We start from the raw sequence: 15,101 nt of genomic DNA on the forward strand, positions 1-15,101 counted from the left end.
AGCAATCACTCCTTCTGAGAGGGAGAGAGTCAGTGGCTCCCCCGAGGTGGCCCCCACACAGGATGGGAGGGGATTGCTAGCCACCAGCCAGGACTCCTCAAGCCTCAGCTGGGACACCAGGAATCCACATCTTCTTTTTGTTTTTTTCCCTTCCAGAAAGTCTTAATTTAGTAGCACTTCAGGGAGATTTAAAATGGAGCTGTGGGAGCTTCTTTGCCTGATTAGAGCTGAGAAGATGGGATTTTAGAAGCAGGATAGTTCACTTTCTTTTACTTGCCAAATTTTTCCCTTGAAAGGTCATTCAAACTGTGAACTCGCCAACTTAATCCACATGACGAAAAAAAAATTCCAAGACTTTTGTGTCATCAAGCTATCAATTTGGCTGAAGTGTCTGTTTCCCTTGTTGCTTTTGGGTCTTACAGTGAGGCCTGCGTATACAGGATTGGTCACGGTTCACATTCCCTTGACCACTGGTCTCCACCTCATGCATCACCCAAGTGCTCTCACCTTCCTTCTTTTTGAAAACTCTTCAAATCCACGGAAGAATTGAAAGAATAGTGCAAACAAAAAAAATAATAATACATCCTTCACCTAGATACACCAAGTTAATATTTCCCCCCATTTGCTTTATTCTGTATACATACATTTTTTTCTGATCCACTTAAAAATTACTAGCAATATCACCCCTAAGTTAGTAGAGATATTTCACCCCTAAATATATAACCAGATGTCTCCAGCATAATCATAATGTGGTGACTACATCTAAGAAAATGACCAGTAATTCAGTAATATCATTTATTACACAGCCCATATTCAAATCTGATTGTTTTAAACATATCTTTATAGCTCCAGTCTTCCAAACCCAGATCCATGAGGTTTGTCTCTGTTCTGTCTCTTTTTGTGTTGGACAACTTCTCTGTCTTCTTTCCCCGTGGCATTGTCAATTTCAAAGTCCATTTGTATGACTTCATCTTCTGGACTGGTCTGATTGTTTCTTCCTGAGTAGATGCAGGTTAGGACTTTTTTCAAGAACACCATGGGAGTGACATTGTGTGTACAATAGAAATATTGTACTGCATCAGGACGCACAGGACACCAGGATCTCTCACTGTGGGTAATTCTACCCTGATTAAGGAAGTGACCACTAGATCTCTGCTTTGGGGAGACAAGTTTTCCTCTTCCTAATTAGTTGATAATCTGAAGGGTGATACTTTGAGACCACGTGAACATCCTGACCTCCAGTGATTCTTCACCCATTGATTTTACATCTGTTCGCAATCCATGTTTGAATCAGTTATTGCATTGGGGCTTACAAATACTGAGTTTCATTTCTTTTTCTTTTTTTTTTTTTAATTTTTATTTATTTATGATAGTCACCAAGAGAGAGGGAGAGAGGCAGAGACACAGGCAGAGGGAGAAGTAGGCTCCATGCACCGGGAGCCCGACGTGGGATTCGATCCCGGGTCTCCAGTATCGCGCCCTGGGCCAAAGGCAGGCGCCAAACCGCTGCGCCACCCAGGGATCCCTGAGTTTCATTTCTAATGCTAGCATCCCTTCTGCATTTAATAGCTGGCATTCTTCTGGAAAAAAAGACTTTTTCCTTCCCCCTTTTCTCTTTCTCTCACTTGTTGAAATAAACAACATATTACAATTCATCACCATCATGGATCTTTGTGATACTCAAATTGTCCCCGGTTCGTCCAGAACCAGTCACTTCTTGGTGGCTTTTGAGCATTTCCTAGATTTCTTTTTTCCCCAATTCTTAAGACTTTTGACACAACACGGTATCCAGGCTCATCTTTTACTGTCCCTGCTCAGACTTGGAATCACCCATGTACCCCTTAGATCCTTGTTTTTTCTTTTTTAAAAATGTGTTTTCTTCTTTCTTTCTTTCTTTCTTTCTTTCTTTCTTTCTTTCTTTCTTTCTTCTTTCTTTTCTTTTTAAATATTTTATTTATTCATGAGACACACACACACACACACAGACACATACACACACACACAGATTGAGAGAGAGAGAGAAGCAGAGACACAGGCAGAGGGAGTAGCAGGCTCCACCCCGGGAAGCCCAATGTGGGACTCAATCCCAGGACCCTGGGATCACTCCCTGAGCCAAAGACAGATGCTCAAACACTGAGCCACCCAGGTACTCCCTTTTTTCTTTCTTGATGTGGAATAGTTTTTAGAAGACAAGATCTGGACACGTGTGCTCATGGCTCCTGAGACATCACTGCTTCTAGGGCCTGAGAGGCTAGGACTGAATCAGTAAATGTATATTTAAACCACAAATTTAATACCATAAGGCTCTTCTTAAGCTTTCTTCACTCCATATTTTTTTGCCTCCTCCAAAGTCAAAACCCTGTTCTATATAAATATTTTTACCCTTTTGCTCTATTCTCTAATATTACACAAAATACTTCCATAATCACAACACTCTGCAACTACAAACTTGCTTAGTAGCTTGAAATTTTCTTTTTTTTCTGAGAATTTAGCTTTTGTGTGTACCAAGTATTATATTCAAATTGAATTAGTTATTTTCTCTGTGTGATTATGCTCTCAATTTGATATAGAATTGGTATCCATGTGTATGCTATTTTAATGCTCCCTTTCAGGCAGCCCAGGTGGCTCAGCGGTTAGCACCGCCTTCGGCCCAGGGTGTGATCCTGGAGACCCGGGCCCACGTCAGGCTCCTTGCATGGAGCCTGCTTCTCCCTCTGCCTGTGTCTCTGCCTCCCTCTCTCTCTGTGTGTCTTTCATCAATAAATAAATAAAATCTTTTTTAAAAAAATTAATGCTCCCTTTCTTAATTCTTTTAGTTTAATTCTATTTTTTTTTGAGTTGTGAAACATGTAGATTAAAATGTAAACAGGTAAACTCAGAGAAGTCTCATTCCCATACCTGCCCACTCTATTCTGTCCCCACCCACTGTGCGGAGATGACTATTTTCAAGAGTCTTTGCTTTATCTTCCTGTGTTCCTTTTACACAAATGTATCTAATTAAAATTATATATATACAATTTCCATAAAATTAAAAATGTTTACATACAGACATGTGTATATATATATATATATATATATATATATATATTCCAGTTCTTGCAAAGTTTTATTGTTTGGATCTCTGATCCATTTAACATTTATTGTGGTGTGTAGTATGACATATGGATCCAATTTAATCTTTATCCCAAATGGCAATCTATTTCAGTATCAGAATTGAAAATATTATTTTCCCCAGTTTTATTTTCTTTTTTTTTTTTTTTTCCAGTTTTATTTTCAATCTTTGTTGTATTCTAAATTCCCATGTGTACTTGGGCTATTTCTGGACTTTATATTATTTTCCATCATATTTGTGAGTATTCTTGTGCTAGTACCACACTCTTACTTGTGCAGACTTCATGGTTCACTCCACCATCCGGCACACTCCCATTGTGCTTCCTATTCAAGAGCACATTCTTGCTATTCTCTTCTAGCTATCTTGCATATTTGTTTTTCCGTATGAGCTTCAGAACCAACTCCAGAATCTATTCATGGAGCAAACACCTTTGTATTTTTGTTGAGGTTGCATTACATTTATGTGTTAGACTGAGGATGACTGACTTCATTATGATGTTAAGCAGTCCTTCGTGGAAAGGTGAATGTTTTTGCAAGGCTGTGTTTATGTGTCTTAAGGAGTTTTTGGCTTGACCTTATGGGTTTTTCACATTTCTTTTTAAGCTTATTCCTAAGTATTTCTCTGTTCTTGTTGCTTTTAAGAATGGAGTTTCCCATTATGTCTCTTATTTGGTCATTGACTGCTTATGGATTATTTTTGTATGTTAATGGTATAGTGATGGCCTTACTGAATGCTTTTATTGTGTGTGTTTTCTGCTTGATTTCCTTGGGTTTTCATAATATTATGTCATCTGCCAAATTGTAGATTGCTTTTCCTAGTTCTTATGACTCTAATTGTTTTCTCCTCTCTGATTGCATTGGCTAAAACCACTAATATTAAATAGTAGTGGAAACAGTGCAGATACAATCTTCAAAAGTCTTTTTCTCTTTCTCTTGACACCCAGGCCAGGTCTGCAACCTGATTCACCTGCTAGTCCAGCTGGCAGCTACTGTCCCAGCCTCTATCTAGCTTATCTTTTCTTGCATGTTGTGCCTGTCTCTCTAGGGACTGGTGGCACATCTGTATGCAGGGGAGTGACTGCTCTGTAAAAGAATGACTTCTTCCAGGGAGTAAGTCATAGGTGCCACTTCTCCACCTTAGGGCCATCAGGAATAGGAGGAGGCTGCCTTTCTGGTTTTTCCATCTTCTGCAAACATCAGTATTTCAAGAGCAAATGCTGCATAGGTCCAGCCACTTTGGATCCTGTTCTTAATAACCCCTGAAAGGGTCCTTTGAATTCAGGACTTATTAAAGATAATATAAGATATGAACTTTTTTTTTTTGAGCCCCTGCTCCTCTAGACCATCCAACTTAAACTCTGATTTTTGGACCCACCATGTTTTAAAGGAGAAGCACAAAAATCTGACAGCCTTTAGACTCTCTTGCAATCCCTTCAGACTCCTGTCACTATCCTTGCTTTTTTCCAACTTGCTTATCTTCCATGCTGGCTCTGCTGCCATCAAGCTCTGTAACTCCAACCTCAATGTGCGTCCTTGGTCCTCCATACATCGGGTAGGTAGGTGCTATCTCTTTTACGGCATTTGGCTTGGCTTATCCCCCTGATGCTTCACTCTACCCCATCTTTATGCTGTTGCTGTCCCTTCTCCCATGTTAGATATCCAGACACTGAGATCAGGCATGCACAATTGGATGGCATAAACAAATATGCAACATTCAGTGTAAACATAGATATGCAATTCTGTTAAAATTATAACTCTTATGAGAAACTATAGTGAGATGTTGGTGTGAATTCAGTCTCTGTGCATGGGTGGGTTGGTGAGGCCTTTAGTTGAAAGTGTCCACAGCAGGCGCTGTTCCCTACTTTATTGAGCTCTACTATATTGGGGTCTGGTTTGGTGACCTCATCTTTTCTTCTGTGCTACTAATTTTAGGTAGATACAGAGATAGAGCTAGATATGCCATGTATGGACAAGTCTCTTCTTGTGGAATAGCACAAGTTTAGACTTGAATGTACCTAGTTTCTAGTTACCTTTGCAAAGGTCCATCTACCTTGTTACCTGTAGCATCTTCTTAGATGGGTGCAATCTCTTCAAGTACATAAAGTGGCATTTTCCTGCTGGTGTGCCTTTTAACCTTGAGGTTAAACTCCCCTTTTGGCCACGGGGGTGGGTGAAGTTTTGTGGCTTGAGATTGGCAAGCAGAAAAGAACCTCTCAGTTGGGCTCTATCTGAAAAACTCTCCCTTTAACCTAGAAGCCACTGGCCTTCACACACTTTCTATACTGCATGGGGAAATGTCTCACCTTGCTGAAATAAGCTAATGAATTCTTTCATACCTACTAAATAGTGTGTGCTGCTCACTATTAAGCCTATAAGGATATGCCATGATTAGTTAGAGCATAATCACTCTGTCTTTAGGTCTTCCTGATGGTTCTCTTCCTTTCCAGAGATGCAGAAGTGATTGAGCTCTAAATAAGTGACCTCTTCAGGAGAGGTTGGGCAGTCTGGGACAATTTCCCACAGTTTCAGCCTCAGGGATGTCATGAATTTGAACTTCCAAAGATGGACCTTCATGTGGAGCTCAATGCTCAGAGCAAGTAATATATGGAATGAAGTCTACAGTGTTTCTGTCCTAAAGGAAAATATCAATTCTCTTCCACAAGAAGCTGACTACATAGATGGAGGCACAAGCACTTTATCCTGCAGTAAGAAAGGATGGAAGCCAATAAATCCACAGTCTATCCTGGTCCTCTAGAGTGGAGCTGTTTATGATTCTATGGTAGCATTGTATCCATATCAATGGAACCCATAGCAAATGGCTCATGGAATGGAGATGAAAGTCAAGACACAACCTCCTTAACACTATTGTCTATCAACAGGTAAGCATCATTTTCTAGAACTGATGGCCTCACCTTCTCTGTTGCCATAAGAATTCCCCTGCGAATATTCAGGATTCTTGAGACATGAAGACTATGGGATAGTTTCCAGGCTTATGAATGAAAGACTAACTTCCCACAGGAAGAAATGGAGGGCTGGGCGGGAGAGGAAGGGTCTCAGTGGCCACAGAATGGCTTGCAGCTCTGCAAATGATGGAACCAATGAAGGATTAATTGAAAAAGCCAATGATGTGCCAAAGGTAGGGATCTACACAAATGTAAAGGATTACTGTTATATTTTTACCATAGTATTATGGTTATTGGTACAAATGTGAATGGCTTTCGTGTGGAGGACATGACTGGCAGAGGCTTAGGAAACCCCCATCTTTTTTATTATTGTCATCAACTTAAGGCTGTGTGGCACAGACCCTGTTAAGATTTCTCTCCCCTATACTATTAACCCTGTATTTCTGGGGCTGCATTATGGAATACTCTTTGCCTTTCCAATTAAACAGAAATTCAGGTGATTGTGTGGGCTGGTTCTTTTTGGATTGGGTTATTCTCCTTGTGTGTGATGAAAGATGAGCAATATTTCAAAACAAAGTGCTGTGTTATAATAATTTGCCTGGATTCCCAGGGTGTCTTTTATCTGACTTGATAACAACGTAGTTCATTAGAAGCCTTTGTTAGCTGATAACCTAAAGCGGTAACATGATACTCATAAGCAATTTTCTGTGTGTAAGATAGAATAAACCATCTTGTAAGGTATCTGTTAATTGATTTGCTTCTTTTAGCAGCATTTTAATTAAGACTTCTGGTTTCTGAATGGCAAAGGCACATACAAACTGAAGGTGAATGCCTCAGGATTCTCAGTAATCATTTTCTATAGATACAACAAAACCATGGAGTCCTCTCCTCCATCCCACATCACAATACATTTTCCTAGCACTGTTCCTGGGTTCTGTTTTAGGTTTTGTTTTAGCCTCACACAGAGTTTCCTGGGTGAAGAACAAAGAAATATGCTGAAGCCAATGTTCTCTCCTTGGGTTATAAAGTCTGACATGCCCTGGGAGATGGCATATAATGGGTCCCTTTGACTTCCACCCCAGATTCAAGCTCAGTGGCTTCCTTCTGTGGAAGTCCAACTGGAAGCTCTCTGATGCCCCTCTACAGATATTCTCCCTGGTAGCAGTTCTTGGGGGTGGAAGTTGCAATAGGCAAGAGCACTTGGAAGTGTTTGGAGACAGCCACAAGAGGTCACTGTATGTGTAAATGCAGTGTCATGAGTGAGGGCCATTCTGACTGCCTCGCCCAGTGGTTTGGGAGTATAGTAGCAGAGGCCGAGGGTTAGAGAAGCTCCTGTCTTCCCAGCCTAGTAGGCCCTGGGGCCCCTGGAACACATGCAGGTCCTGAACAGCCCAACTTGGCAGGCCAAACACCCAGCCCGGTGGGGCAGCAGAGGGACCAATGATCCTCAAACACTTGAAGGAAGAGCCATCCCTACATGGATGGGGCAGGCAGCAGCCAGTGGCAGCCAGCCAGGGTCCATGGGCATATCTGTGGTTTCTACCTCCAGGACTTGGTACCCACAGGGGGAGAAGGTCAGATGGGAGAGGTATATCTGGCAAGATCAACAAATAAAAAATGAGCATCAATTTCTATGTCTATAAAAGTAAAATATATTTACATTGAACCTATAAATTAAAATCAATACATAAAAAGCAAATGCATATATGTCTATATATTCTTTTATGTGTGTTTTAAGGTATACATATCATAGAATTTTAAGAAATAAGTGGGGATTTGAATAAGTTGATAAATGATATGCCTTTTCATCATCCAAGTGTGGAAATAGCTGAGAATAGACAGCAGATGGAGATTAAAATATGAGAGTTATTGTGATTTCAAATAAGTCATGTCAATATCACTCTGGGGTCCCAAGAGCGCTGCTTGGTATCCTCGCCCCAGTCCAAGTAAGAGGTAAGTGTGGCTTGGGCTAGGGTGCTGGCAGCAAGGATGCAGAGGGTGGATGTGTTGGGTTGGGGATTGGAGGCGAAGATGTCAAGAATTACTGGTGGGTAGATTTGATCAAGAAGGAGAATGTGACTCAGCATCGCTCCTAAAGTTTGGTGCCTTTGAGTAGAATGTGGAGGACCCGGAGAGTGCTAGCCTCGGGAAGGCTCTGCAGCTGGTCTTTGGTCTCCTGTGTCAAGCATTAGGGCACCAAAGGGTGGGATACATTTAGGGAGAGTGAACCCCACATGCTTGCAAGTGTTTATGCTTGGGTACTGGGATTAAAAACACATGTGTTGGAGATTGCTCCAGAATATGCTCTGGGATCCTGGGGGGAAAGTAGGGGAGGGTAAGCCTGGAGGAGTCCTAGGCTTCTTTCTGTGAGATAGAGTGTGCATGGGGTTGCTCAGTCAAAGGGGGTTGAGAGGAGCAGAGCCTGAAGATAAAGCAAAGGGGGTGGTGCCTGTGACATGACGTCTAAAAGGGGCCAGGTCTGGGCTGTGCTCAGGGCCCATTCTGTTGACTGGTTCTTTTCCCTCTGAGTCATTTGTCATCATCTCAGACTTGTCAGATAAATTAATCATCCATCAAAGGATAGGATTTTTCACATGTACGTTATCACTGGATGACAAGTGAGTGGTACATCTCTACACAGAGAGTGGGGCAGTTGCTCAGGCCTCCTACATTCCAGCCTCACTTATCAGCATCTCTTGCATCTTAGTGTTCATGGTACTGGAGTTTCCACTGACTTACGATTTTCTCATCATTTGTGATCCTCTCTCTGTGCAGTTTAGGTACATGATAGAGTTTGTAGGCTCTGTAGCCAAATGTTGCTTTGTGAATTGGACAAACTGTTTAACTTTGCTATGCCTCGGTTTCCCCATCTGTAAAAATGGGCTAATAGTTGTACTTACCTAATAGGCTCTTTGTCATCACTAAATGAAGTAACATATGTAAAGCTCTTAGAACACTGACATGTAGTCTGCACTCAGCAAACACATTTGGTCACATTTTACTCATTATAAAATTCAGAGAAGGTGAGATTAGGGAAGTTTTCATTTTTAGACGTTCATTTCTTTATGTATATATTTGAATCAAGTTTTATTTTAGAACAGTTTTAGATTGTCCTTAAAGTTGTGAGGGGATTTCAGAGAGTTCACCTATGCCCCACACCCAGCTTCCTTAGATATTAATAAATATCTTACATTAGTATGGTTTATTTGTCACAATTAATGAGCCAATTCGATTACACCACTACCTAAAGTCCTTTATTTGTATTTTCTTAGTTTTTTTTTTCTTAGTTTTTACCTAATATCCCTTTTCTGTACTAGGACCCCATCCAGGATGCCACATGACATTTAGTTATTGTGCTCCCTTAGGCTTATCTTGGTCGTGATGACCTCTCAGATTTTCCTTGACAGTTTTTGTTTTTTTTTTTTTTAATTTATTCATGATAGTCACACAGAGAGAGAGAGAGGCAGAGACATAGGCAGAGGGAGAAGCAGGCTCCATGCACCGGGAGCCCGACATGGGACTCGATCCTGGGTCTCCAGGATCAGGCCCTGGGCCGAAGGCAGGCGCTAAACCGCTGAGCCACTGGGGCTGCCCCGGCTCAGCGGTTTAGTGCCACCTTCGGCCCAGGGCTGATCCTGGGGACCCCGAGATCAAGTCCCATGTCAGGCTCCTTTCGTGGAGCCTGCTTTTCCCTCTGCCTGCGTCTCTGCCTTTCTGTTTCTCATGAATAAATAAATAAAATCTTTTTAAAAAATCTCACTTAACCTTAAACTGGTAGGTTCAGTAAAAAGGAAAACTTTTCTTTTTAAAATAAAACAAAGCTGGTGTTTCTGGTTAGTATGGGGCTGCTCAGTTTAGCATCTCATAACCATTCTGCATGTTAGACCAGCAGTAGAGACCATGAGAATACTTGGGCTCCTGTTTGGGGCAAGTGTAGATCTGACTCCACTGTCCTCCCATACCCAAGAAAGGATGAGCCCACCTTTGCTCGTTCTGTGGACAAGCAGGAACCCTTAGTATTGTGGCCTGAGCTCTCCAGAAATGCTGTTCAGAGCTGCCCATTATTTTTCCTATCAAAAACAAAGACCCATAAAGAAGCCATACATTGTGGTTTGAATTTTTTTGTCCATTCCTGAGTTTATTTTATTTTATTTAAAGATTTTATTTATTTATTCATGAGAGACAGAGAAAAAGATAGAGAGGCAGAGACACAGGCACAGGGAGAAGCAGGCTCCATGCAGGAAGCCTGACATGGGACTTGATCCTAGGTCTCTGGGATCCTGCCCTGGGCTGAAGGCAACACTAAACTGCTGAGCCACTGGGGCTGTCCCCATTCCTGAGTTTAAATCAGAAGGTGGTTCTTACGCACTGGCAGCAAATTGTGAGTCAAGCACAACTGCTGACCAAAAAGGAATTAAAAGGATGTCTAAGGATTACCCCTAACATGTTCAGATGGGGCATTTATGGCAGGCAGCAAGGGCTCTGCTCTCTGTCACCAGTAGACTCACTCCAAGGGGAGATATTGTGTGGCCTCAACCACATCATCCAGAAGGTACTACCTGCTGCTACTGTAGCTGACCCACCTCTCCTTCCATCAGCCTTCTGGAGGGAGTTGGGTTGGGTTAATGACTCTTAACACCTCTGGCAGAAAAAAAAAAAAAAAAAAAAAAAAAAAAAAAAACACCTCTGGCAGAACTTGGTCTAAGTTCAAATCACCAAGGATTGAAATTATGCATTTTACATTTAATGACCCCAGTGACATATTTTCAAAAATTTTATTTTATTTTTTTAATTTTTATTTATTTATGATAGTCACAGAGATTGAGAGAGAGAGAGAGAGGCAGAGACACAGGCAGAGGGAGAAGCAGGCTCCATGCACCGGGAGCCCGATGTGGGACTCGATCCCGGGTCTCCAGGATCGCGCCCTAGGCCAAAGGCAGGCGCCAAACCGCTGCGCCACCTAGGGATCCCAAATTTTAAATGCTAGTACAAAAATATTTCTAAGCTTGGAAATCTTAAAATACTTTGAAAAACAACTCTTAAGGGATTCTGAAGCTGGGTATGATAGAGTAGTGTATCATTCTAACTCTCCTACCAATAGCAATGATAAATTTAGTACAAAATACAGTAAGACAACTATTTGAGGTACTGATGAGCCACTCAAGGCAGGCATAAGCTAGAGAGCAATTGACTCTTGAAAGAAGAGAAGTGGGTGAGTTCACATTTATTTGGCTCTACCCTTGAAGACACATCCAGTTTACATTGTACACAGAGTGTTTAAGTAGAGAGTGGCTATCTCATTAGGCCTGGAAGACAGAGGGTTGGGGTCATAGAAATCATAGTGGCTAGAAGTTTTGGGAAACAACTCTAGAAAGAAAGCATTCTTAGAGGGGGATACCCAAAATCTGCTTTAGAATTCCCCTTAAATTCTTGACTAGCTTCTGAACTGGGCACGCACACAGTGAAATTCAAAGGGGCTCGATGGGTAACAACAGTGGGAAGTTTCAAAGGAACTAAGAAGAGATTTCAGCAGTTGCCCTGCAGTTGAGAGGCAGTTTGAAGTTCAAATCCTGCCAAATCAGATGGGTGTGGTATGATGGCTCATTTGATGTGTTCACTTGGCCGGGCCACAGTGTCTGGGTGTATGGACAAACGTTATTCTGGATGTTTCAGTGAGGGTGTTTTTGGGTTTTTTTTGTTTTGTTATTTATTTATTTATTTATTTATTTATTTATTTATTTATTTATTTATTTATGATAGACATAGAGAGAGAGGGAGGCAGAGACACAGGAGGAGGGAGAAGCAGGCTCCATGCTGGGAGCCCGACGTGGGACTCAATCCCAGGACTCCAGGATTGCGCCCTGGGCCAAAGGCAGGCGCCAAACCGCTGAGCCACCCAGGGATCCCCAGTGAGGGTGTTTTTGGATGAGATTAACATTTAAATGGATGGACTTTGAAAAAAGCAGATTACTCTCCATGATGTGGGTGGGCCTCATCTAATCAGTTGGAAGCCTAAATGGAGCAAAAGATTATTTTCTGAGCAAGAGGGCACTTTGCCAGCAGACAGCCTTTAGTTCTGAACTGCAACATTGGCTGCCAGCCCACCCTGAAGATTAGGACTCACCGACCTCCATAATTGTATGAGTCGATTACAAAAAAATAAAACTCTTTATATACATGTATACATACACACACACACACACACACACACACACACACACAAAACCTTGGTATAGTTCTCTGGAGGACTCTACCTTATACACTTGGTAAACATATCTAGCTTTCCATGGAAACCAGGACTAGAGGCAGAACCAAAATGGGCCCACTCAACAAACCCCAGAACCCAAATTCCACAGAATCATGGTAATTTGCAGTAATTTAATTTGGCAGACTAACCATTTGTTCCCAGGTCTTAATTTATAAAGGTAAGTGGCAACACAAAGAGTTCAGTGCCATTGAAGATGAAATTTATTGTTTACTCTTCCGAAGAAAAGGAGGAATGTAAATCCCATGCCATGTGGGGCCACAGCAGGGAACACCAATTTGGTCTGAAGGTAGAAGGGAGGTGAAAACATGGCCCAGAGCCTTTATAATGTTTTCCACAGGAGAAGCAAGACAGGGAAAACAGCTCAGGATTGGCTAGTTTGAATGATGTTGATGGGCTCTGGGCTATAGGTGTGGTCTCTGGCCCTGGATTGATTTAGGGCAGGAGAAATATTAGCTTGGTGTGTAAGAGTTAGCTAAAGAAGAAAATGAACTCCAGGTTAGCTGGAATGTTTATAATATGATGTTCTTTTCTCACAGAAGCTGGATTTCAGGGGAGGAATATGCAATTGTGGCTGTTAGTTTGGCTCTGTAATTAGTGGATGCTAAATAGAAAAACAGAATCTAAAAAAAGGCACAATTAGAATGACTAAAAACCAACACTTTTCAGAGGAAGATAACAGAACCCAGAATCTCCCCCATGTCCATTATTCCATAGAACAATACCAAATTTTCAAAGAAGCAGGAGCTCCTGACTTTTAGTTAAGACAAGAAGACAGTAGATGTGGATCTGTGATACAAAATAAATGAGCAGATGCGAGAGAGAGAGAGAGAGAGAGAGAGAGAAACCAAGAAACAGATCGTTAACTCTAGAGAATAAACTGATAGTTACCCAAAGGGAGACAGGTGAAGGGAATGGGTAAAATAGATGATGGGGATTAAGGAGTGCACTTGTCCTGATGAGCACTGGTGTTGAATCACTCTATTGTACACCTGAAACTAATATTACTCTATGTTAATTATACTAGAATTAAAACTTTTAAAAAGGTGGAAAAAAAAGAAATGGATTTGTGATAATACTGAGGTTGAAATGTGCAGTCAAGGATATCTAAAAAAAAATTTTTTTTGAAAAAATGAATAGATAGGTGAACAGAGAGGAATCCTTAGTTATTAAATGGTAGCACTGAAACAGAGTCACGTGGAATTTCAAGAATTAAAAAATGCCCTATCTAGCCTCCTTGTACTTGCCATTTCTACTGCCTGAAAGATACTCAAATGGTTCTCTCTCTTCAGAGCTCTGCCTACACATTTCCTAGAGAGCACTTCTATAGCTGTCTCTCCAGGTACCATGCTTTATTTTTCATCACAGCATTTGCCACCTTGTTTACATTATATTATACTCTTATCTTTGTGTCCACGGGTTTTGTCTGTCTTCTTCACTGCTTCATTCCCAGAATTTAGAACAATGCTGGGCAGAGAATAGGTGCTTAAGATATTTATTGTTATTGACCTACAGACATTGATAATAATAAAAGACTACAACAAAGAATACTTTTATAGAATAAGTGTATTAAATTTGAACATCTAGATAATATGGACAGTTTTCCCACACAATTTAAATGACTATACTTGGCTCGAAAAGAAGTTGGAAAACTGAATAGGTTAGTTACCATGGGGGGGATTGAAAGTAAAAATTGTTTTACTCCCACTGACAGTATACAAGCACTATCCTTTCCCCACAGGTTCACCAATGCTTTTTGCCTTTTAAGTATTTTGCTATTTTTTTATTGATTAAATTTATTTCCAGTGTTCTACTCTGTTTTCTAATGTATGCAATTTCTAAGTTTTTATTCCTATAAATCACACATAATGAATTTTTTTTTTGTATATATTCTTCTGGCACAGAGTTTTTCTAGGGCAGATAGAAATTTTACTCCTAAAATCATAGTGTGTCTATGGGATGACCAGCATGAAAATGGCCAGAGTAATAGTTTTACATATAATAGTGTTATCTCTGGGTGATTGACCCTGATGTTGGAATGGAAGCACCTTCTTCTCTCATCATTTTGTCCAAGTTTTGCCTCCAATGCCAGGCTGCCATTGTAGAGAGTGAGAGAGATATAAAGTGCTTTTGCCAACTTGAGGTGGTGTCCTCAGGTGATCCTGGCCAAGAGAGTCCCTAGGCCCAGAAGGAGACAGAATGAGCTATGAGATGGCTGTAACAGGAAGGACAATGATATGATAGAAACAAGATCAGGACAGGCCCGGGCCTGGGTGAGGTAGAAGGTGGGGATGCTGTGAAGGCAGCTGCAGACATGGGCATGAGTCAGGCTCAGAGGGACCTGTGGGTATCAGGAGAGGCAGAACAAGTAGGAAGTCAAGGTGATACTTACTCATCCTCTTCTCTGGCTTAGGAGTAGCTAGCTGAGAGATGCCTGTTACTCCCAGTAGTTGGAGGAACTGATACGGGATGGGTCTTAAATCAGTATGGGAAACTCTAGGAGTGATGGCAGACACTCTCAGTTCTTCCCATGGATCTGGCCTACTCCTGAAAGAATGAGCAAAGTCACTGAGGGCCACACGGAGGGTTTTGTGCACCTGAATTGTGGGAGAGCCTCCCCTTGCAACAAGTCCAGGCTGAGGGAGCAGACTCCACTTCCCCAGAGAGGGGGTGGGGGGAAGAGCAGGACAGCAAGAAGGGGATCTGCTCCAGAATAGAGAGATTTTCCACGAATGAAACTTTTTAGAGAGGAAACAATGTCTAAAAACAAAATTTCAGAAGTTTTGCCATGAAAAGCCTCAGCCTCTGCTGTCCCTATAAGG

The 15,101-nt window shown here is 41.5% G+C and overlaps 1 protein-coding gene across 4 annotated transcripts in view; it reads left to right on the forward strand.

Annotated features, from left to right (window-relative positions):
* The window catches only part of TMEM273 (transmembrane protein 273), a 58,715-nt gene that overhangs the window by 31,494 nt on the left and 12,120 nt on the right, over nt 1-15,101 (forward strand). For 2 of the 4 annotated variants that reach the window (XM_072806341.1, XM_072806340.1), the window contains one exon: nt 5,559-6,755. In XM_072806341.1, coding sequence (XP_072662442.1) covers nt 5,559-5,583 — 25 coding nt within the window. In that variant the 3' untranslated portion in view covers nt 5,584-6,755. Of the gene's footprint in view, nt 1-1,373; nt 1,656-5,558; nt 6,756-15,101 lie in introns of those variants that run through there. The other 2 variants (XR_012020963.1, XM_072806339.1) reach the window with 2 other exon arrangements.

This window comes from Canis lupus, chromosome 29 (genome assembly GCF_048164855.1).
Source record: "Canis lupus baileyi chromosome 29, mCanLup2.hap1, whole genome shotgun sequence".
Taxonomy (NCBI): Eukaryota; Metazoa; Chordata; class Mammalia; order Carnivora; family Canidae; genus Canis; species Canis lupus.